Below are 23,713 nucleotides of genomic sequence, written 5' to 3'. Positions count from 1 at the left end.
GACCTAAAAGATGTCTACCTTCACATCCCCATCAGGGAATCTTGCAGAAAATTACTGCGCTTCAGAGCAGGCAATCAGCACTTTCAGTTCTCTGCACTGCCCTTTGGCTTATTTACTGCTCCCATAGTATTCACCAAATGTTTGGCCCTGGCTATAGCATTCTGCAGACAGAGAAATATGCAGATTTACCCTTACGACTGCCTCATGCAGGCGAACAGCAAAGAAAAAATGCTCCAGGATCTTCTCTTTGTCAAAAAAACTCCTAACTTCTTTAGGGTTCACCATCAACAAGAAAAAGTCAAAGCAAAACCCCACCAGGAAAATTGTTTTCCTGGGAGCTGTGCTAGACACAGAAAAATGAATGGCCTTCCTATCGCTAGAAAAGCAGAGCTTCCTGCCTCTCTACTTCACCCAGCTGGCTTGCAGAAGTCACCTCATTGTGAGAAAGTTTCTGCAAGCCCTGGGGTACATGGCATCTTGCATCCTTCTCATCCCTCTCGCCTGGCTTCACATAAGAAAGCTTCAGTGGTACTTAAAGAACCTTTGGTGTCAGCACTCTCAGTCCTTGGAGATCATTCCCCCACTGATCCCTTGCATAAGGGATGAATTTCTCTGGTGGGCAGAGGCCTGTGCCAGGAACAAGGGTCTTCCCTTCATCCTCCGCCCAGACCATCACCACCGATGCCTCAGACATAGTTTGGGGTGCTCACCTAGCTGGCAGGTGTACCCAAGGCCTTTGGGATGCCCAGCAACTTCACTTGCACATCAAGCAGAAAGAAATGATGGCAGTGCAAAACACTCTGATTTCCTTCCAACCCCATCTCAGTCCAGGGGTCTTCATTATAAAAACAGACAACAACACAGTTATGTGGTACATCAACAAGCAGGGGGCCACCCAATCTTACCCCCTGTGAAGGTTAGCCATGAGTCTCTGGCTTACAGCCACCTCCATGGGGCTACACCTAATTGCCCAGTACTTACCAGGGATCACCACACTGGCAGTCCACCTAAGCAGAAACTTACTAGACCCCCACGAATGGCATCTCTGCATACAAATCTTTCTGCAAATCACCCAGGAGTGGGGGACCCCAGATGTGGACCCTCTTTGCCTCGTACCTCAACCACCAGCTGCACAAGTTTTGTACCAGGGAATATCACCTCCTAGCATGGAAGGTGGATGCTTGACCTTCCCCTGGAGCTCCCTCTTTGTGTACGTATACCCTCCTCTGCCCCTTATTGCCAAGGTTCCGATGAAAATAAGAGGAGAGACCAAAGGCCATCCTCATTGCTCCAGATTGGCCCAGACAGCATTAGTACCCCTTACTTCACAGTCTGACCTTACAGTCCCCCATGCTGCTTCCCCTAAGGTCAGACCTCTTGACCCAGGAGAGGGGGAAGGCACTGCACCCAGACCTACAGATTCTTTAACTTTCAGCATGGCTTATGCACTAAAAACTAGCAAGAAGTCACTGTTAAGCAAACCGGTCCTGGACATCATCACAGAGGCCAGAAGGCCCAGCACAAGAAAATCTTATGCAGGAAAATGGAAAAGATTCTGCTCCTGGAAACAATCGAAAGGGGCCAGTACCTCCCAACCGTCCATTCTTCTCATCCTGGACTACTTAGCAGAGTTGCTCAGTAGTGGCCTCTCCTTCTCCTCTATTAAAATCCATGCCTCAGCCATCTCTGCCCATTATGATTCAGACCCACCCCTCGTCTCTCTTTTCTACGTCTAGGGCAGGGTTTGCCTCTGCAATTCTGCAGGGCCTCCTGATCAATACCTAGGACTCCATCTATCCTTCCACTCTTTACCTCAGCTTTGGGAATCCTCCCACAGGTGATGACTGCAACAGTGAAACATGAAGAACATAGTACAGTCGTGTACACGTACCATAAATGTAGATGTTTGTGTGTATTCACTGTTGCAGTCTTGGTTTTCCTCCCTCCATCCCCCATTTAACATCTCCCCCTAGGGGGGGGGGCACATGCTTCCCAGGGTGGCTCTTAGCCACCAGGACCACTTCTTTCTTTTCCCTTGCGCTTCTGATGGGTTAGGGCAAGAAACACTGATGTAATGACGTTGGCTGCCTTGCTTTATAGTACTGACGACTTGACGTCAGACTACAGGCGACACCAGCCGGCGCACAAAAACATTGACTCTGGTATTCGGGCCAGCTGTGGGCTTACAACAACAGGGATAACCCACAGGTGATGACTGCAACAGTGAATAGATTCTAACATCTACATTTATGGTAAGTGTACACAACTGTACTTTACCATAACAATAGATGTATGTTGACCTGACTAATGGAAAAAGTATGAGGAATGTTTTGCCTGTAGTTTCTTCTTGTGAGGAAAATCTGCTTTAAATAACTTAATTTCTTCTATTGTGTATGTCACTTTCATCCATTTCAACCTCCTTTCCTATTGCCCCCTCCCAAACTGGCACAAATGGGCTTCTGATGACTAGGTGATTTCTCATACCCCCTGTCTGTGAGCAGTCGTAACAGACTGCCTTCCTGTTCTACTTTTTACCCATATTGTAGGTTTAGTCTCGTTTGTAATTGTTTTAGATTAATTTAGTGTGACAGACTCCATCTGTGGTACTATGGTGGAATGGAGGGAATTATGGGTAGGGGAGTAGTCAAGAGCGCTGGATCTTAGAAGCTTCAAAATTGGTGCCAAGGTCACATCAGACAACCCATGTGTTGAACCAGATGAAAATCGGAACATAGCTCTGTTATTATGATAAGTACATAACTCTTGTTTATCTGAAGTTAGGTTTATTTTCCACATGGTTTGATCAAAAAAAAAATGTTGTCAATCTGGGTCTATTAATTTTTAGTTCTGACTGGCAACTTAGCTATTTTTTTTTAAATTATATAGTGCTGTATCTTTAAGAAATGTTGGCGCCTTTTAATGTAATTAGGGTATTTAAATGGTTAGAGATAGTGTTTGTTTGTTCACTTGAAAAAGTCCTGCATTGGTGCAGGGCGAAAGCACTTGTGTTTAAATTAACAATAAATTTATGTTTAATGTGCAGCCTGTTTCGGTGTGCCCTTGACCGCTTTATTTTCTCATTATTTTTTTTTTTTTAGTCATTTATTTACCTGTTCTGCCTAATAGACACGGGTGCCCCTTTTTCAGGGGTGACCTGGGACCACTGTTTGGTTAAATGACTTGCTTAGGGTCGTCACAGTAGGGAACTGCAGGTGGAAGGATTCAAACCTTGGACTGTAGGAAGCAGCTGGTTAACAGCTCAGAGCATTAATCCTCTACAGTGCCAGACAATATCCTGGGAAAACAAGTGAAGCAAAGTAAAATAGGTTAGTAGAGAACATAACGCATCTGTAGTTGATTCTCAGCCATTAAATGTGTCATCTTGTTTATCGCATGGTTCTTTGTATGAAAGTAACAAACTTGCACTTGGACAGCTCTGAAAAATAAGATGATTTGACATTTATTTTTGTGAGCAAAGAATATTACATTTGAAAATAGATGCTTTCAGGTAACGGATCCAGATTAGAGTTCCATTTGAAATATAAAAATGTAAAGCTGTTAGGATGCCATTGGTATGACTAAACCTGTTTTTAAACTTCATTGTTTTCCTTTGTAGTCTCTTGTTGAACCATCTATCAGAATCATTTGATGGCACATCAAAAAAGGTAATTCATTAGCACTGCATGCTTTCTTTGAAAATTAATTTCTAGTTTTATTAACTTAAATATACCTCCTAACTGCAAATTTTTGCTTTCAAAAATACCTGCAACAAGCTGATACAAAAGGAGAATGAAAAATAAACAAAATTAACATGGCTATGGATGGGTAAATAGTCACTTTTAAGGCAGTTTTGATGTCAGATGTCATTCCATGCCTATATCATAAATGTATCCTTGTAAATATTGTGTATAATGTACTAAACTATTTGGGCCATCTAAATTCCACTCTTCCAATTTTCCCTTAAAACTACCTTCCTCGAGCTGTACTGCTGATCTAACCAGCATATCCTATAACTGAAAAGTTCATCTCTACTTGATTCCCAAGTAGACTATTCTCTATCTGTAAAGCCTAGCACTTACTCCTACAGTACTTGCACCTTGATAAAGCACTCTTATTATAGATAGTACCCCACCAGCCTAAAACCCACTTCCCCCGGAGTCCTTTGAAAGTCTCTTTATCTACTACTTCTAGTATGTCAAGGGATCAGTTGCTAGTGTCCTCTCCAGCTCAACTGGTGAACCTGGGAATATTGAGGCAATGTTACAACTGCCTCATGTACACAGACAATCCTCTCCTTCTCCCACAAAACACAAATACATGCGAGATGCAACTATACGGCCAAACTGGAGGCTGAGCTCTCTCAACATAGGACTGGCAAGACCAGACAGGAGGAGAAGGTAACCACACACAATACATACCCAGTCACACATGGTACCATCACAACTTCAAATCATACACATACTCACACAAAGACATACTCGGAGGCTCTGATCAAAATTTACCAAAACAGCAGAGGCCACCAAAGCAGACACCCAAACAACTACCACCTCACGACCCAACACATGCAACACATAGACCACACAGTCAGAGTGTCAAACAGTCACAGCCCTTAAGGCCAAACAAAATGCCAGACACACTTGTCATTGGTGATTCCATAGTCAGACACACTGACGTCCCGCTCACCAGACTGAGTAAAGAGAAGGTCACAGTAAGCTGCCTGTCAGGCGCTAGAATCCGCCACATAACGCAAGCACTCAGGTCTCTCAACAGCAGGTACAGACTCAGTCATTGTCCACGCTGGTGTCAACGACCTGAGATGTACCTCCTTGGACTACATGAAAAGGGACATCGAGGAGCTCTCTGATTATGTAGCCCAGGCAGGTATGACCCTGACCTTGAGCAGTATCCTACCTTCACCTAGAATGATGCCACAATACAGTGATAAGATGATCAGCTTTAATAATTGGCTTAAATTCTGGTGTCATTCAAAGGGGATCAATGTCTGTCTGCCTGGGATGACATGCTGGACAAGCCACGCTCTCATGAGGACGGCTTGCACCTGTCACCCTGGGCTTCCGGATATTGGCAAAGGCTCTTGCCACCCCATAGTGCCTTTTTAGGCAAGGCTCAAATTCTAAACCTACCACCCTAGAACACCAAAAGGAAAAAACTAAGGGTAATGCTGCTCAATGCCAGAAGTCTCAATCTCAAGATGCACTTTTCGAGGCCCTTCTCAATATGGAGAACATCGATGTCTGTGCTGTGACAGAAACCTGGTTCAAGGCTCCTGAGAGCACCCCAGCACTAACAGGTTTCACCTCATATCATGCGTTCCGCCCCAAAATCTGGACAACACCAAGAAAGGAGGTGTCCATATTCATAAAGGACACCCACACCTCAAGGTTGGTGGCAACGCATGATGCATCGGAGACCATCCAGGTGCAATTAACCATAGGCAAGACTGCTCTGCAATTTGTAGCATGTTACAGGCCACCCTCTCAAACTCAGGAACCTCACATGGCCTTCCTGAAAACATTGGAGGGGATAAATGTATCTCCAAACACCATCATACTAGGTGACTTTAACTACCCTAATATAGACTGGGAACACTACTCAAGCCCGAACACTCTAACCCAAAGATTCCTGGAGTTCATAAACTCAAATGCCATGGAACAACTAGTCACCATCCCCACAAGAGGAGAAAACATACTTGATCTCATCATCACGAACATGGGATCAAAATGTTCAACACCGAAGTATACCCCTCACTGGTGAGATCAGATCATAAACTAATCTCGCTGGAGGTCCTCATCCCGCCCCACCTGAAACAAAAAGACCACAGTGAAAAACTTCTCAAAAGCCGATTTCACACTTCTAAAAACTAGTGTGGTCTCCTTTAAGGCCCCTGAGCCAGTGGTAAACATTACTCAAACCGCTGAATCACTTACAAATGCCTTCTACCAGCACCTACAGGACTGCATGGATCAGGCAATCCCAAACAAAACTAAGACTCTCTGTACCAAAGGCAAGCGTCCAGTCTGGTGGACCCCAGCCATAAACAAGCTCTACAACAAAAGGAGGAAGCTACTACAAGATAGAGCAAAATCCTTGAAAGGTAAGACACCTTTGATCATTATAAGTAAAAACTAAGAGCTCTCATAAAATCATCCAAGGCAAATTTTGAGAGAAAAATCGCCAAGGACTCTAAAGAGAATCATAAGGCCTTCTTTAGCTATGTTAGAAACCTAGGAGGAAACTCCCAGATATGCTCAGAATTAGTTCAAAATGATGTGAAAATTACTGAACCTACACACATTGCCAACATACTGGCTGACAGGTTCAGTGCAAACTTCTCCCCTCCCCAAAAGGAGAGATATCTATTCCAGAGGATTGTAGCCCCCGAAACATCTCCAACGCCCAGGTGAGAACTGGCCTCACTAAGGCAAAAAACACAGCATCCATGGGACCGGATGGTGTCCCCGGCTGTGTGCTTCATGAACTCAATGAGGAATTAAACCCACAGTTAGGACAGCTGTTTAATCTTAGCCTCACCTCAGGATATGCATCTAAGGAGGCGCCTGCGCACACACTGTGGTCCCACTTCATAAGGGCGGTGCCTCCACAGACCCTGGAAATTACCGCCCATTAGCTTGACAAGCCTTATCTGCAAAGCCATGGAGAGGATCATAATGGAACTCATAAATAAAGACATAGGGAACTTGCAGACTTTGGATCCAACTCAGTTTGGCTTTGTCAAAGGCAGATCCTGCCTCTTAAACTTGGTTGACTTTTGAGACAGTCACCAAGGCCATTGATGAGGAAAGGCAGTCCATACAGCCTACCTCGACCTGGCAAAGGCCTTGACACAATACCCCACTCAGGTATCATCGAAAAACTCATCAGCTTGAATGTAAACCCATACATCACAAGATGGGTTGCAAACTGGCTAAGTGACAGAACCCACAGGGTCAGAGTTGCTGGAGCCATGTCAGACTCAAAGCCTGTCACAAGTGGTGTCCCACAGGGCTCAGTCCTGGGTCCACTCTTGTTCGGCATCTACTTTTCTGAAGTACAAGCAAACACAGGAGGGTTATGGCTGACAAAGTTTGCAGATGACTGCAAACTGGGCCATAGTCGAAAACACATCTGACACAGATATCCTCCAGAAGGGCCTCACAGAAATGGATAACTGGTGCCAGAGCCATGGCCTGAAGTTAAACGCCAAAAATGCATAGTCATACCCTTTGGGAAAAACAAGGCTACCCTAGCTACCATATAGGTGGCAATCCACTGAGCACAGAAAAAGTCATCAGAGATCTGGGGACCCAGGTTGACAGTAGCCTTCGTTGACACTCATGTTGCTAAAGTAGTTAGGAAAACCTTCTATATCACCCACCTGATCATGAAGGGATTCACATCTAGATCAAGGGAGGTCATCGTCCCCTGTACTCATCACTTATTAGACCTATGATTGAGTACAATGCCCGTTCGGAATGTATCTGACCAGACACCTGCTGCAGCTTGAAAGGCCCCAAAAGTTCCTCACCAAAAGGATAAAGGGTCTCAAAATATGTCTTATGCTGCCCGACTGAAAGAACTCCAGCTCTATTCAGTCTCATACCGCTTGCTCAGAGGTGACCTGTGCCTGACATATAAGGCCATGTCAAACCCAGATTTGATGAATATGCTTCACCTCAAAAATCTAGATCCCTCAGAACCACAAGGGCGGGAGACTTAAACCTTGACACGGTTATAAATAGAACGTGCTGGAGGGACAGATTCATCACCCAGAGACTCCCTATGCTGTGGAACAAAATCCCGGTACATGTGAGGCAGAGCACCTCTCTGGTCTTGTTCAAGAGGAATCTTGACCAATGGATGGGAGATTGCAGATATACCCCAGGGATTACTTCAGCGTCACTGCTTGACAGAGGCACAGCAAAATGATAGGCATAGTTTTTATTCAAACTAAAGGGGTGGCGAAAGCCACATAACTATGGGCTAGGCTTATAAATGCCCTTGGGCAGATAGCCTAGTATGAACCTATGAACCTATATACTGTAGTAGTTTGAAATTACTACAGGTTTTGTGATTCATTTCACATTCATTGCATTGATCAATGGCTGTAGTTGTCTTAGCTATACGCGTTATATCCTGTCCAAAATATAGCAGCTGGCCAGCTTCAAAGCTTAAAGGCACCTTCCACATTGCCAAACTGTTAGACAGCTCGAGCTGCGATGACTAAAAGACAAGTTTGGACACCAACCCCTAAAATGCTTTACTACTTCTAAAGAGTACCCTTCTGTAAGGCTTTCCAGATTCGACAGTCAGCTTGTTTGCTGGACAGAAAAGTTCCCTTTGGAGAGAATGCTTTCCGTTGAATAATTTTATTATTGATATTTTCCTCTTCAGAAAAATAAAAATGTTTAAAGCTAGGAGTTTGTATTTTAACAGGCTGTCACGAGACTGGCTGTAGTTTTAAATGGGAGTATTCTTTTTTCCTGACAGTTTAAAAGTTGTTTAACTAAAAGCCATTTTTCCTGTAGATAAATTGTGTTTATTGTACTTTGTGGGGCTTCAAAGTGTTTTTAAAGTACTTTTTACTGAGTTTGTCTGTATAAAAAAAAAAAAAAAAAAGTGACTTTTTAACCTTTTTTTTTTTTTTTTTTCTTACTGGCAATTTACTGCTTGTTCTCCCTGGGAAAGGGGCATAATTTTTGGCTTGACCATGGTTCAGTCTGTTGGTCCCACGGCTGGTCCTTCCATCCACAAAAATAAAAAGTTAAGTAAATAGCCTTTGCTATCATAGCAAGCTTGCAGTTTGCCTCAGCCACAAGGGGGTGACTTTGCTGTGGTCTTCAATTGCATCTCAGACCATTCATCTTTTACCCTGGATCCCTATGGTGTAGCACCTACAGCCGCTATGGTCTGTGATCAGACGCATCCTTTTCAGCTATTGGGGTCCCCTTTATTGGGCAAGGGCGAGACACACTTGTCAGCCCTGGGGAGGGAACAGGGAAGGCTTCCCTGTTTTGTCAGAATGCTGTTGCCCATCTCTGGGGAAGCTGCATCTGCTATTAGTAACACTGTTGTTACCATTTTTCCTGTCAAAAAGATGCAGAAAACTAAGCAAGTAATTATTCCTCCTCAAATTTCCTTAGGAGTAGTTTACTGGGTCTGGCGTAGGGTTTAATTCAGACTATTGATCCTTCTTGTAAATTAGTTTCTGGTAAAAGAAAGTCATGCTAACTTTCCTGAAAAAATTCAAGATTCTGAATCTGGATAGGAGAAAAAAGGGCAAATACAGTTTTATTCTCAGGTTTCTGATTCAGACTCAGAGGAGAACTCAGTTTCTGACTTTCCCTGTGTGTGTGGGTTTGTGTGGGGGGGGTCTCTCTCTCTCTCACTAAAACTATTTCTAGAGCACGGAGGTTTTTCAGTCCTTAAGAAAATACAGAGCTTGTTAAAGAAGAAATTTCCAGAACCAGCACCCATTCCTCCAGTTCTGTCAGGTATGGACTGTGTCTGTCTGTGTGTGTGTTAAGGTCCACAATTTTCCTGATGATCAGCCATATGCCCCAAAAAAGGTACATAGGATGTATAAAGTTCCTCATTGTTTTAAATTTTTATACACTCTTCTCAATTCCAATCGTGCTATTTCTGATAATGATGGGAAGAGTGTATGCTTCTGCAACTTTTATCAGAAGTTTGAATTGTCAGGCTCATATGTTAAGGTTTGTCCTGACAAATAAGTATGAGGAATGTTTTGTTTTCAGTTTTTCTTGAGGGAAATCTGCTTTAAATTAAGTTCTGTTATGCAAGTCACTACTGTGTGTGTGTGTGTGTGTGTGTGTATGTGTGTGTGTATATATATATATATATATATATATATATATATATATATATATATGAGAGAGAGAGATACAGATATATATATATATATATATATATATATATATATATATATATATATATATATATATATAAATCTACTTCAGATGATTGAAGTTTTAAAACTTTGAGCACCTGAAAGAAAAACAAAAAAAAATTCCTGGTTCCAAGAAGAGTACTGAAACTCCCAAAACCAAGGACAATACAGTAAGTCAGAATACGCCTGACAACTTCTTACAACACTGCAAGAACAGACATCTGGATGTCAGGGCATCTTTGGGTCATTCTAGGCTGTGAAAGTCTGTCTGATACATGAGGATATTTCCCTTCCAGTTACCAAAGTTCAGATAGAGATAGGAAAAAGTCCTAACTTTGGATTTAAAGTAGAGGGAAGATGGGATGATGATGATGATGGCAGATGGTACCCGGCTGTAAAAAAACAAGCAAAAAATACCCAGGCATTGGAGAAGAGGCCAGCAGATAGAGAGGAAGGATGGTGGGAGTTTGGACTGCAACACTGATCTACTCAAACATCTAAAATTATGGTAAATATAACACAACTGTGCTATGTTCTTTGTAGTTAGTGTTGCAGTACTAATTCTTGGAAGGAATCCCAATGCTACAGGTTGGACGATAAGCTGTCTGGTGGCCTCTGGGATGGCAGATTGTGCAGGATATCAGTGGCAAAGCCTGCCTTACCCCTGGATGCAGTGCCTAGATAGTAGTTTTGGTAAAAGTGTGGACAGAGATCCATTTAGCAGCCTCCAAGATGGCCTGAGTAGGGACACCTTTTAGGAAGGTATTAGTGTCTTGTGGAGTGAGCCCTGACATAAGCTGGTAATGGTTTTCCATGATGAGCATAACGTAAGGTAATACAATTGGCTATCCATCTTGAAATTGTCTGTTTGGCGATGGGTCAAATTTCTATCCCTTAATTCCCACATGAGGAGGTGACAAACCTTTAACCCTAGCCCCAAGCAGAAAACCTTTTCCGTTTGAACAAGTTTGATTTTCTGGTAGTGGGTTTTCTTGTCTCTCTCATGATAGAACGTCAGCAGAAAAGTCTGCATTTTTTGGAATTAAAATCCAATCCTCCATGCTGTAAAGAGTGTGTTTTGTTGTGGATGAATGACAGATCTATTCACTCCAAGGGGTCTATCACAGGTGGAAGAATATAGTATCTCCTTTTGTTGAGGGTCAACAGGAGGGGGAACTAGTGCTACCTTGGCCTGAGGGGGGCTACAAGCACCATGCTTGGCCTGTGTGACCTCACTTTTATCAGTAACCTGGGGATCAAGGATAAGGGAGAAAAGGCATAGAAAGTGTCTGTCTACTTGAAGGGGAAGGTGTCCGTCCTCCATGCCCCTTGAATGTTGGGTTCTGAAGAACCTTTGTAGTTGTCTATTTTGGTGAGAGGCAAACCGATTTATACTAAGGTGCCCCCAATGGTGAGTGATGTCCAGGAAAATATGTCTTCGGCATCCATTCATTGGGGTCCAGTGGAAGCCTATTCAGAGAGTCTACTATGGTATTCCAGCCTGGGATGTAGGATGCTATTTCTGTCGGTTGCAATTCTTGTGCCAAGAGCCAAATCTGTATTGCCAGACTGCAGAAGGTGTAGGAATTAGTTCCTCCTTGTTTGTTAATGAAACACAACTGTGGTGTTCTGTCCAAATCTGCAGTGTTCCTGGGTTCAGGTTGCTTTGAAAAGCTTTTTAGATAGAAACATTGCCAGCATTTTTTCTGGTTTATATGCAATTTCCTTTGCTATGGGGTCCAGATACCGTGTACCTTCAGTGGTCTTAAGTGTACTGTCCATTCTACTTCTGATCTGCTTGAGGTGATGGTTTTGTCAGTCTCTAGTAAATAGAAGTTTTCCCCTGGGTTCTGCAGAATAGTGTCATCTGAAGTAGTTAACTTCGTTTGATCATCAACCTGTGGGTTCCGGATCCGATACGGATCCGAGCCAGCAGCTTGCCAAGCTAAAGATCCCAGCTCCAAGCTCCCCCCCCCTTTACCCATACAACACTGCAACCTCCTTCCCAATCCTCTGATCTCGTTTGCCGCGGCTTTGCCAGCACGGGATTCTTGAGCTCCAGGCAGGTTCATTAGGTTTTCATCTAACTTTCGGTCTGTGTGTGTCCTTTTGAGTGATAAAACACTTAACCCTGTCCTTATTCACCCCGGGTTTTGCATTTAAAAATAATAGTGTAGTGGTATAAGAAAGTTTCCAAACTTTGTCTGTGTAGGCCTCCCCTTCCCGTCCTTAGTGTGTGTGTGCCTGATTACTTAGCTTGTCTAAATAAGTTATGTCGGAAGGTCAGAAGCCGACTTTTTCTAAGTGCACAGAGTGTGGCCAAAAGCTGTCACCAGCCGATGGTCACACTCTGCATGTAGTTTGTTTGGGGGTTCCCCATCTGATATCTGGCTGCAAGATTTGCACAACTTTTAACCCCCAAGCCCTGCGGGATCGCAGGACCAAGCTAATTCTAGTGGGTATTTTACCCGCAGAGTCAGCTACTTCTTCTGCAGCATCATCTTCAGTCATGGCTGTGACTGTTCAGCATTCCAGCCCTCATCCCCTGTCTGGGACTCACACTCCCAGCTCTAAGCAGGGAGAGAGAGAGGCCAGGAAAGAAAAACACAGAGGAAAAGAGAGAGAGAGAAAAAGAGAGAGATGGAGACAGGGAGTGGGGTTGCAAGAGGCAAGCGGACTCGGATCCGTCGGCCCCTCACGCTAAGATGATCTCGACACCAGAAAAGATTGGTAGGCCATCTTCCCCTCTGCACCATTCTCCATGATTCTTCCCGGAGCCCGAGGCTCGACCCACTTCGAGGTCGTCCTCACATCGGCCCTCCCGGCCGGTGTCTGTGGTGTCCTCAAGGGTCCACTAGGAGCCTCTCTGAAGCCGATATGGACCAGATGATGAGAAGGTTCCTGCAAAGTCAATTGCAGATGGGAGTGTTGCTGGCTCCCCCCCAGCTGGAGCAGGGAGTTCGGCTCTGACGTTTGCCCCGATAGCTCCTTTTCCGATCCACCCTCGGGTTTCGGAGTCCATGGATCCAAGGAGCCCCAGAGTCAAGGGGTCGGCACTGATGGTCCCTCCTACCTCGATGCCGGCCATGCCCTCGAGCTTGTCGGATCCAAGCTCTCGAAGCTAAGATCTGGGCATCGGATCCAAGGTGATGAGTGTGTTGTCGGCCCCTTTGTGCTCAGGGCATACTGTCTCCTTGGGTCCGGCTGTTCCAGCCTCGGCTCCGATCCCCTTGTCTGATCCGAGGGGCACGGCTACTCACACCACCAGCTTCAAGGAAGCCAGTTCCCCTTCGGCTTTCGACTTTGTGGAGAGGGTTCTCTCTGGAGGATCGAGACCCCCTCACGCTTTCCTGTGAGTCCGCCCCTGCTCCCTTGCAACTGAGTTTGTCTTCCATCATCCAGTCCTCCCAGGGACAGCCTGTGTCCAATATGCTCCAGACAGTTCCCCTTGAAGAATGCGAGACAGTTTGCGAGCCCTCCCTGGATAGTCCCCCCGAGGAGACACCTCGTAAATGACAGTGCAAAAGAAGGCACATGGACCCCCCCCCCCCCCCGAGTCCCTCACTGAAGATACTGACTTGGAGGAAGGGGAAGGGTCCCCCAGATCACCCCCCCCCCCGGGAAGACGTCCTTCGGAGACATAATGGAAATTCTTTGCCAGTAGGGGGGTTGGTCTTCCCAAAAACCTTCCTTGGATGAGTCTGTATTTCTGGAGGCATGCGACGCAGGCCCATCTACCACTTGGGTGTCCCCCCCAGCCGACCCTCTGGTGGACGTCAGTACCACCAGAGCCTGGAAGGAACCAGACACTGTAGAGTCAATATCCAAACGTCCCGACAAAGTATTGAGCCCTCCTGTGGACAAGCCCACTTGGAGTAAGGGTTCCCCAATTGATGACATGGTGGTGGCGGCCACCAAAAAGGAACTCGCCCAGGAAAGTTTCTCGATCCATCCCCCGGACAAGGAGTCCAGGGCGCTGGATCATCTTGGAAAGCGGACTTTTGCTTCAGCTACCTTTGCTATAAGGGCGCTGAATTACATGGCCCACGTAATAGACTGCAGCGTGACGTCGTGAAGGAGTACGCTGAGTCTCCTCCAGAGTCCATTTCGGCTGAGGATAAACAGACATTCTCGGCTCATATGGCCACCCTCAACTCTGTTTCAAATATGTCCATGCGTCTACTCTCTCATGCCACCAAGGGACCTGCTAGGGCAGCCGGGTCCTGTATTGCCATGAGGCGTCATGCCTGGCTCCGGCTTTGCGATTTTTCAGAACCTTTCAAGGCATCCTTCGCTAATGCCCCCTGTGACAGTTCGTCCCTGTTCGGGAAGATCGTCCGAGATACACATGTCCAGAGTGAGAAGAACGGGAAAATGCTGTCAGCCGTCGGGATCCGCTTCTCTAACCCTCAAAGGTCCTTCTCCAGGAATCAGCGAGGGCAAAAGAAGCTGTGGTTCTGGAAATCTCAGCAGTCCCAGAATGCTCTGGACTCCTCCTCCCCCAGAGGCAGAGGGGGACAAGGTGGACGCTGGCCCAGAGGTAGAGGGGGACTGAAGAACTTCAAAACACGGGAACCCTTTTCTGACCAACCCACGCAGGAGCACTGAGGGGTTGCCTGACTGCTCCTCTCTGGAGGCAGTCGGGGGGGCATTTTTCGAGGCACCTAACCCAGTGGGAGTCCATCATGTCAGATCACTGGGTGCTTCGAATAATATCCAGAGGCTATTCTATTCCCTTCATAAACAGTCCCCTGTACACAAGGTGCCTCCCAGATGTCCCACCCGCTCAAAGGGAGGTGGCAGCTTTGAAAATAAGAAAGCTGCTAGAAAAAAGAGCAATCCAGCAAATGTCCCCAAGACCAGTCCGGATCAGGCATCGATTCCAGGTTCTTTTTGGTGCCAAAAAAGACAGGGGACTTGAGGCAGATTCTCGACCTATCCACAATGAACCTGTCCGTTGCCAAGGAAAAGTTCCGGATGGTCACTCTACAATCCATCCTGCCCTTCTTGCAGGAGGAAGACTAGATGTGCTCGATAGACCTCAAGGATATGTACTACCATATCATGATGGACAGGTGATCCAGGAGGTTCCTCCACTTTCGGCTAGGAGCCAGTCATTACCAGTTCAGGGTCCTACCGTTCGGTCTCACCACAGCCCCCAGGGTGTTTACCAAGGTCATAGCAGTTGTAGCAGCCCACCTGAGGCTTCATGACATTCAGGTCTTTCCGTACCTAGATGACTGGCTTCTCACTGCCCCCACCAGACATCAACTTGTACTAGCCAGAAATTTCTTTCTTCAGTTGTCGTCTCGGCTGGGGATCACGATAAATTTCAAGAAGTCTTCCCTCCAACCTGTTCAAATTCTAGATTTCATAGGGGGAAAGAATAGATTCCCTTCAGGCCAGGATATTTTTGACCCCATATAGACTTCATAGCCTAGCCCTTCATGTATTGGCGCTTCTTCAGTCTCCTGTACCCCCAGCAGAGTTGGTCCCGAGAGCCCTAGTCTCCATGGCAGCAGCTATAAATCTGGTTCTTTGTGCACGTCTGCATATGAGAGTGTTACAGTGGACGTTACAAGTTCAGTGGTCTCTACTACATCAGTCTCTAGACATTCCTATTCCTCTGAGCAAAGTGTGCAAAAATTCTCTCGTGGTTGCTTCAATCCCAGGAACTGCAAGAAGGGCGCCCCTTTGTTGCGTCTTCGCCCCAAGCCACGGTGACCACGGACGCCTCCTGCTTATGGTGGTGGTGGGGGGGCATTGTCCGGGCAGGACTGTCCAAGGCATGTGGACTCAGAGTGAGACCATTCTGCATATAAACGTTCTAGAGATGAGAGCAGTCCTTGTAGCATTGCAGGCCCTTCATACCTATCTTCCTCTGGGAACTATTGCAATCCAGTCAGACAACATGTGAGTGGTCTGGTACAGCAACAGACAGGGGGGAACCAGGTCTTATCCACTTTGTTGAGAGGCCATGAGAGTGTGGGAATGGGCGATCTCCACCAACCGCTTTTTGATAGCAACACACATCCTGGGTCAGTCTACCATTTTGGCAGACAAATTGAGCAAGACTACCCTTTCGCCTTACGAGTGGTCTTTGAACCCTTATGTAGCGGAACAGATCTTCCCTCAGGTGGGGTCAGCCTTGCTGCGATCTCTTCGCATCGCCATCCAATGCAAAGTGCACCGAGTTTTTCGCTCTGATTCCCCAGACGGGGGAAGCCCCTAGAGATGATGTTGTTGTTGCTTGGCCCACTTGGTCTTCTTTATGCATATCCCCCGCTTCCTCTCATGACAAAATTCTTACAAAAAGCTCGTCAGTTGGGGAGCAGAATTATCCTCGTAGCCCCATTCTGGCCTTGTCAAGTTTGTTCCCTTGCCTGCGGTCTCATCTCCTAGCTCCACCCTGGATCTTGGATCCCATTCCGGATCTTATTCGTCATCCCTCTGGAATTCTTCCTCCGAATCTGGACAGCCTCAAGCTCACAGCTTGGTTGCTCTAGTTCTATTAGTTGCCAGGACTCCCGGTATCTCTTCCCCAGTTAAACCCATCCTGGTAGCGGCACACAAGTCCTGTACCAGAAAAGTTTACAGTAGTAAATGGAAATGTTTTTCCATTAGGGCTTTGCAGAGAAATCTGGATCCTTTTACCGCTCCAGTTCCAGCAGTGTTAGATTTTTTGTCTCATATTTTCCAACAAGGGGCCAGCATTTCCACAGTAAAAGTCCAACTGGTGGCTATTTCCCATGTTCACGTAGTGGAAAATTCAGGTTCCCTAGCTGCTGCCAGAATTTGCAAGACTTTTTTTGAAAGGTACTTTTCTTCTGAAACCCCCTATCAAAAATCTTTCCCCGCCATGGGATTTGACTTTGGTTCTGCAGGCCTTAGTTGCACCCTCGTTCGAGCCTGCAGCATCAGTTGACTTGAAATTCTTGTCATGGAAGACAGCCTTCCTGGTGGCTATTACTTCAGCCAGTAGAGTGTCGGAGCTTCAGGCACTATGCATGAAACCTCCATACCTAGTTTTTCACAAGGATATAGGGTATCTCTCAGGACTAACCCGTCTTTTCTTTCTAAAGTTGCTTCGGAGTCAAATCTTAATCAGTCTATTAATTTGCCTGTATTTTTCCCTTATTTTCAAAATAAAGGGTAATACAAACTTCATTTGCTGGATGTTCACAAGCAGTTACGTTTTTACTTGCATAGGTCCAAACCCTTCCATAAATCTGATCAGCTTTTCATTTCCTTTGCTAAACCCTTTTTGGGAAAACCAGTTTCAAAGGTGACTCTTGCTAAATGGATTTCGCTTTGTATTTTACAAGCACATAAAGAACTTGGATTGGACTGCAGTGGTGGTGCTGTGGTAGCGTTGTCGCCTCACAGTAAGACATTGTCCTGTTCGATTCTCAGCTAAAGCGTCTTCTGTGTGGAGACATGCGTGAATGGACGTACCTTCGTTGAAGGCTGTGCGTCAGGGCTTGGCAACTCAGTACGTAAAAATCTACTGCCAATCATTAGCGGACCGGAGTTCCGCTGTGGCGACCCCTAACCGGGAAAAGCCAAAAGATGCAACAACAACATAAATAACTTTGATTACCAGCACCAGAAGGGGGTTCATGCTCACTCTACCCATTCTATGGCTACTTCTGCTGCTTTCTGGTCTAGAGTTTCCCTGGACTGTATTTGCTCAGCAGCTACCTGGGCCTCCTCTCACACCTTTATTACTCAGCTAGATTTGGTGTCTAGAGGAAGGGCTTCCCTTGGCTCTGCAGTGCTCCAGAATATCCTTCCTTAAGGGCCTCCCAAGATTTTGGGTAGCTGGGGACTCTGTCCCACAGGTTGATGATCAAATGAAATTAACTACTTCAGATAAAGAAGTTATGTACTCACCATAACGTTCTGTCTGAGTAGTTAGACTTCATTTGTCAGCAACCTTCCCCCCTCCTTTCCCCTGACCTTGATGGTTGTTTCTCTGTTTGGGCTCGATGTCCTGAATTTGACGAGCCTGGTGTATGTGTTTGGATCAGGTTTTTTGGCTTAGGTTGTTGTGTGTCACATTTTGGGTGACAAACTCGATCTGAGGATTGGAAGGAGATTGCAGTGTAGTATGGGTAAGGGGGAGGAGCTTGGAGCTCGGATCTTTAGCTTGGTAAGCTGCCTGCTCGGATCCGGAACCCAAAGGTTGTTGACAAATGAAGTCGAACTACTCAGATGGAACTTTATGGTGAGTACATAACTTCTTTTTTCCACCAGAGTAGCTCCTTTTTTAGGCAGGGAAGAAGAGGCATTGCGGTTTCCAGGAGTTCAGAATATTGTTCTCAAGTGGGGGTTTTTTTTTTTTTTTTTAAGGAACCATTGGCATTTTCTCATATGCAGCTTTGCAAGAGGCACCATCAGGATGCAGGAAGCCATGTATCTCAAGGCCCTTGGGTATTTTGTCACAGAGACTTGTCTGCCTTAGAAGTAGGCTGCTCAGATAGTTTGTCAGGAAGGAAACCTTGGCTTGGGGAAGGAAGGCCTTTTGTAGTAATGAATCTATCAGTGTTCCCAGAAAGAATTCTTGTCTGAGGCTGAAGTTAGGACTTGTGGTGGCTGAGTGTAAAGCCTACCTTCTAGAGGCAGTCCATGGTGATTTGCAGGGCTGCTTGAAGATGTTCTTCGTGTTTCACTGTGGCAGTCATTACATTTGGGTTATCTGCTTGCAGGTAGCCCTCAGTCAACCTGATTAACAAAGTCTTGGGTCCTGCGTCGGTTGCTGTCCCTTCCATGACGTCAGGTTGTCAGAGGTATAAAACATGCAGCTGACTCCATTACATCAGTCTTTCTTGCCGTACGGTGCCCGAAGCAGTTCACAAGTGCCGGTCGGCCAACTCCTGAAATTTTCGTTTTCGAGTTTCAGAACCGAAGTCTTCAACTAAAGCTAAGTACCCCTTTGGGGAAACTTTTTCTTGCCCCTTACCGATGTCAGTAAAAGTTAATAATTGCATTACTTGTGGAAAGCGAATACCTCATAAAGATTTTCATTCGTACCGTTTTCCTTGCCTAGGCCCTGACCACAACATACCTTGCTGTCGGTTTTGTGCTTGTGCTTTATTTAATCAGCGCACTAACCATCATCAGTATATTTTCACCTCTAAATATTTCGGTTCTCGGTTTAATTATCCAGAAATGTCATCTGTTAGCCATCCAACTACCGGGATTCTGAAAAAACGCAAAGATAAAGACAGAGACAGGCCGCCAAGGTCCAAAACTGCCGACGACGCTTCTCCTAAGCCAGTCGCCAGTTCGCCGGTAATCAGTGAGGCGCTTTTGCAGCCCCTGATAACCGCTACTTCTGATTCGTAGGCCTCTACTGAGACCCATTCGGAGTCCGGTATGCCGCGAGATGCTTCAATTATGGAACCCGCGGATGTCTCTACCTTGGATGGGTCCGGAGCCACTGTGCAGGCACCGGCTTCTGAGGGTGTATTCAGGACTAAGGACTTGCATTTTAAAGAGAATGAACAATCTAGGGAGAATGAACAAGAATATGATGAAAATTTCCCACCCCTACATAGGTCCGAAAGATTGCTTAACAAGCAAGGATTGCAGAATGAGAATTTTCAGTGGAGGGGAGGAAGAAGGGGGAGATATCAATAAGCCCCTCACCGGACCTCCCAGAGACTTTGAATGTTTTCTCTTCTAATAATATCTTCTCTGATAAACACTGTCACACATGGAATAACTTCAGTATATATAATTTTAGTAACATCAAAGTTGAGAAAGAACACTTTGCCCTATTTTCTAAAGGCTTAAAATTCATTCCAGACAATAAGGGTGATATAGCCAGAAGCTTGTTAGACATTAAGCTATTCTTGAGAAAAGTGAACCTCAAGGTGATTTTACCCAACATAAAAAGGGATGACGGAGAAGTGGTAAGGAAAAAAAAGTGTGTATAACCCTCCCTTACATCCCCAGATTAAGAACTTAGAGAAAGTGATTGAAAGTGAAATAAGAAAAAATGATAATAGAGTTGGAAGGTTCGATAATATGACTATAAAAGAAAAAGAATTGTTATTTGATATCAGGAATAATAGAAATGTGAGAAAGATGAAGCCGGATAAGGGAGGCGGTATCGTCTTTATGGATTATATATGCTATGATAGTAAGATGTACAAGTTATTATGGGATGAAGATAAATATAGTACAGTTTCCAAAAATGAAATCAACATAGCCTATAGTAGGATCGATGTAGCACTATATGATATGTTAAATGAGGGACTAATAAGTCCTGTATGTTATAGATTTTTGAAAGTGGATAAACCCAAAATACCCACTATTTTCGGAATACCGAAAATTCACAAAAATAAAGATGATCCCCCTCTGCGTCCTATTGTTTCTGCTGAGGGTTCTAAGACCGAAACTTTGGCAAAGTATGTTGATGTTAAATTAAAACCCTTATGGACAAGAAGGCACAATATTTTGAGAGATTCCTGGGACTTATTGGAGGATCTCAACCTATGTGCTTGGGACAAGGATGTCCTGTTCCTTACTATAGACATTGTTGACTTGTTCTCTTCCATTCCATATGAAGAAGGTAAAAATATTATGGAAGATATAGTGTTTGGATATGAAGATATGAATAGGAATGATAAATTGGCTAGTTTATGGCTTATGGATTTAGTTCTGAAGAACAACTATATATACTTCAAAGGGGAGTTCTTTCAACAGATAAAAGGTGTTGCTATGGGGGCAGCTTGTGCCCCCACCTACGCCAATCTTGTTTTAGCTCATTGGGAGGAGAAATATGTCATTAATTCCCAATATAAGAACTGTTGGATGTTATATAGGAGGTTCTTGGATGACATAGTAATACTTTGGACGGCTGGGAGAGGTAGACTAGACGAGTTTTTAGTTTATATCAATGGCACCACAAGCTTTTTGAGATTTACACACAATGTTTCGGATGTTAGCCTGATATATTTAGATGTAGAGTTTTATAAAGGAGAAAAGCATTATGAATCTAAAGTTTATCGCAAGCCTACATATTGCAACTCCTTTCTACATTTTCGAAGCGCGCACCCCAAACATTGCAAAAAAAGTATTGTCAAAGGACAGTTTGTTAGGGGTAGCCGCATGACCAGCTCAGATCTAGATTTTCAAAAGGAATGTTAATTTTTAGAGAGAATGTTTGAAGAGAGGGGATACCCCAATGAATTTGTAGAACAAATAAGAAGAGAAGTTGAAGAGGGAAGGAGAGAGAGATTTGCTCCCATTTATAAGAAATGCATTGTTAACAATAATACCCCAAGTATCAATAGAGAGATGGAACTAGGGACTGTGAATAGCAATGAATGTTGCGATTTTTCCCAGACTTTAATACTTGAATATAATAAGATAAATGCTGGAATTAGCAAAATTTTTTTCAGAGAATGGGACAAATTTTTATCCCTCACTGATATAGAAGGTATTAGTAATATTCCTAAAAAAGTGACTTATAGAAATGCTAGGAATCTTGGCAATATACTTGAAAGTAACAAATTTCAAAGTATCCACAAAGTAGTTAGAAAGGGCACTTATAAATGTGGGCATTGCAGGCAATTTTATAACTAGTAGAAATAAAATGATCAACAGCCAGGAACATTTCAATTTCGATACCAAGGGGATAGTGTACCTTGCATTTTGTGAAGAATGTGGGGCTTTTTACATAGGAAAATCTGAAAGAGCTTTAAGGAAAAGAATTTGAGCACACCTATGAAATATCTACCAAAAAGGAAAGTAATGCTCTATATAAGCATAGCAAAGTATGTAAAGATTATAAATTTAAGTTTTTAGTCATTGAAAGTATTTCACAGGAAGTTAGGGGGGGCCCTTGGGAAACCAGAATTGAATATAGAGAACTGTGGTGGCAAGTGGCCCTAAACGCAGATAAATTCCCGGGGCTCAACGACAATATATCTATACTACCATTACTCAAATTAAGAGCTGCTAAACTGTAAGAAAATTGTTCTGTGGCAATAACACTGTGTGACCACAAGAGGGCTCCATTATACCTGATGCAGGCTCATCTCATTTCACTTGTTTTATTTTATCTAATGTATTCAATACTTAACATATATTTGAGTTTATGAATTTTAATAATTTTTAACTGTCAATATCATTATACATTTTTTAAGTTCATATGAGAAGTAATATTTACATTTGAGAATTGAATTGATTTTTAAATCTGCAGTAGCACTTTATTATTACATGAACATTTTTAATATATTTTTCGTAATATTTACAGAAATATGCAAATGCATACATCTTTTAAGGTCATGTATATACTTTCTAAGAATGTTTACAAATTGTCATATGCATATCAGTTTTTATATGACATTTTTTGTGATTTTAATCATGATGTGTCTTTAAATTTTGAAATGATTTTAATTAATTAATTGGTGACAAATGGTATATATATTGTGTTATCTTGATGTACTGATTGTCTGATGAAGTCGGAAATTTGACGAAAACGCATACTGTCTGTTATTTTGAGGATTAAGGCATTTACATGTTTATGTGGTTGGCTTTCAGCCTTGTTCTCTCTGTTTTGGAATAAAAGAGCTTTGGCTGACTTCCTGGTGGCGAAAGGTTTCGTTTCGTGACTGCCTTTTATGTGACTTGCATTTTAAACCAACGCCTCCTTCTTTACTTATGCCTAAATCTTGATCCATGCCTAAAAAAACAACACCCAGGCCACATGCTCAGGCCTCTATATTTAAAAAACAAATGATAAGAATGGCTGAAGATCTAATAACTCTAATCAGGGGTAGCCGACCCCCCCCCCCCTTCTAAGAGGCCTAGGACTGAAGTTGATTATGAATCTTCTGATCAGGATTCTGTTTCTGATTCTTCTGATGATCTGGATTTGCCCTTATCTACTTATGACGATTCTTATGCAGAGGACTCCATTCCCTCTGCTCCCCCTCCTGAGGATTTTTCTTTTGAGGAAACCTTACATACTCTAAGGGAGCATTTCCACTGGGAAAGCCAGGATTTTTCTGATTCAAAAAAGAGGCTTAGGGATTTCCTTCTCCTACCTCAGCATAGGCCTTTAGCTATTCCTCCTGTACTAGACTTTGTTGATTATGCTTTTTCGGAATCTAGTTTGGCCCCTGATTCCCTGCCTCCTGCTCCCAGAAAACCTGACAGATACTACAGTGTCCCTTGAGTCCCACAAGTTCCTTTTTAAAAATCCTATTGCAGATCCAGAGACTATTTCACAGGGGCCCAAAGGCATTAAGGCTGCTTCTGCTAAAAATCCTACCCCTTCTGATAGAGACTCAAGGGCGCTGGATAGATGGGGGTAAGAAGGTTTACACTTCTGCAGTCCTGGCCATTAGAGCTTTAAACTGCCAGTTTCATATGTTAAAGTATCAGCAACATATTATTGGACTGTTTAAACAGAAAATGATGTTCATTCCTGACTGTGTCTGTGTGGAAAATAAAGAATTACAGGATTTAATGCATTCTGCCGAACAAATTGGAAAACATACTTTGCAATGTGGTTTTGATTCATTAGAGGTCTCTTGCAGGGCTGCTCTTACTGGGACTGTGCTCAGAATGCATGCTTGGCTTAAGAAACAATCTTTGCTTGATCATGTTAAAGCTAAATTGTTGGATGCTCCTTTAAATCAGGACTGCCTGTTGGCAACAAGGCTGAGGAAGTTCTTAAAAAGATGGAAGATAAAGCTAAATCTATGCAAACTGTTAAAGATTTTGTACAAGTTCAGCCTCCTAGATTTAGTAGGCACTGGCCCTCTA

The 23,713-nt window shown here is 44.1% G+C and overlaps 1 protein-coding gene across 1 annotated transcript in view; it reads left to right on the top strand.

Moving 5' to 3' along the window:
• The window catches only part of TMEM214 (transmembrane protein 214), a gene marked incomplete in the record, with an annotated part of 1,377,439 nt that overhangs the window by 881,875 nt on the left and 471,851 nt on the right, over window positions 1–23,713 (top strand). Inside the window, 1 exon segment of the mRNA XM_044062865.1 lies at window positions 3,617–3,665. Within this exon segment, the coding sequence (XP_043918800.1) occupies window positions 3,617–3,665 (49 nt within the window).

This window comes from Protopterus annectens, chromosome 2.part1 (genome assembly GCF_019279795.1).
Source record: "Protopterus annectens isolate FY-2018-M chromosome 2.part1, PAN1.0, whole genome shotgun sequence".
In the NCBI taxonomy this organism is placed as follows: domain Eukaryota; kingdom Metazoa; phylum Chordata; order Ceratodontiformes; family Protopteridae; genus Protopterus; species Protopterus annectens.
Note: the sequence above shows the minus strand (reverse complement) of the source record. Positions and strands in the feature narration are given on the sequence as shown.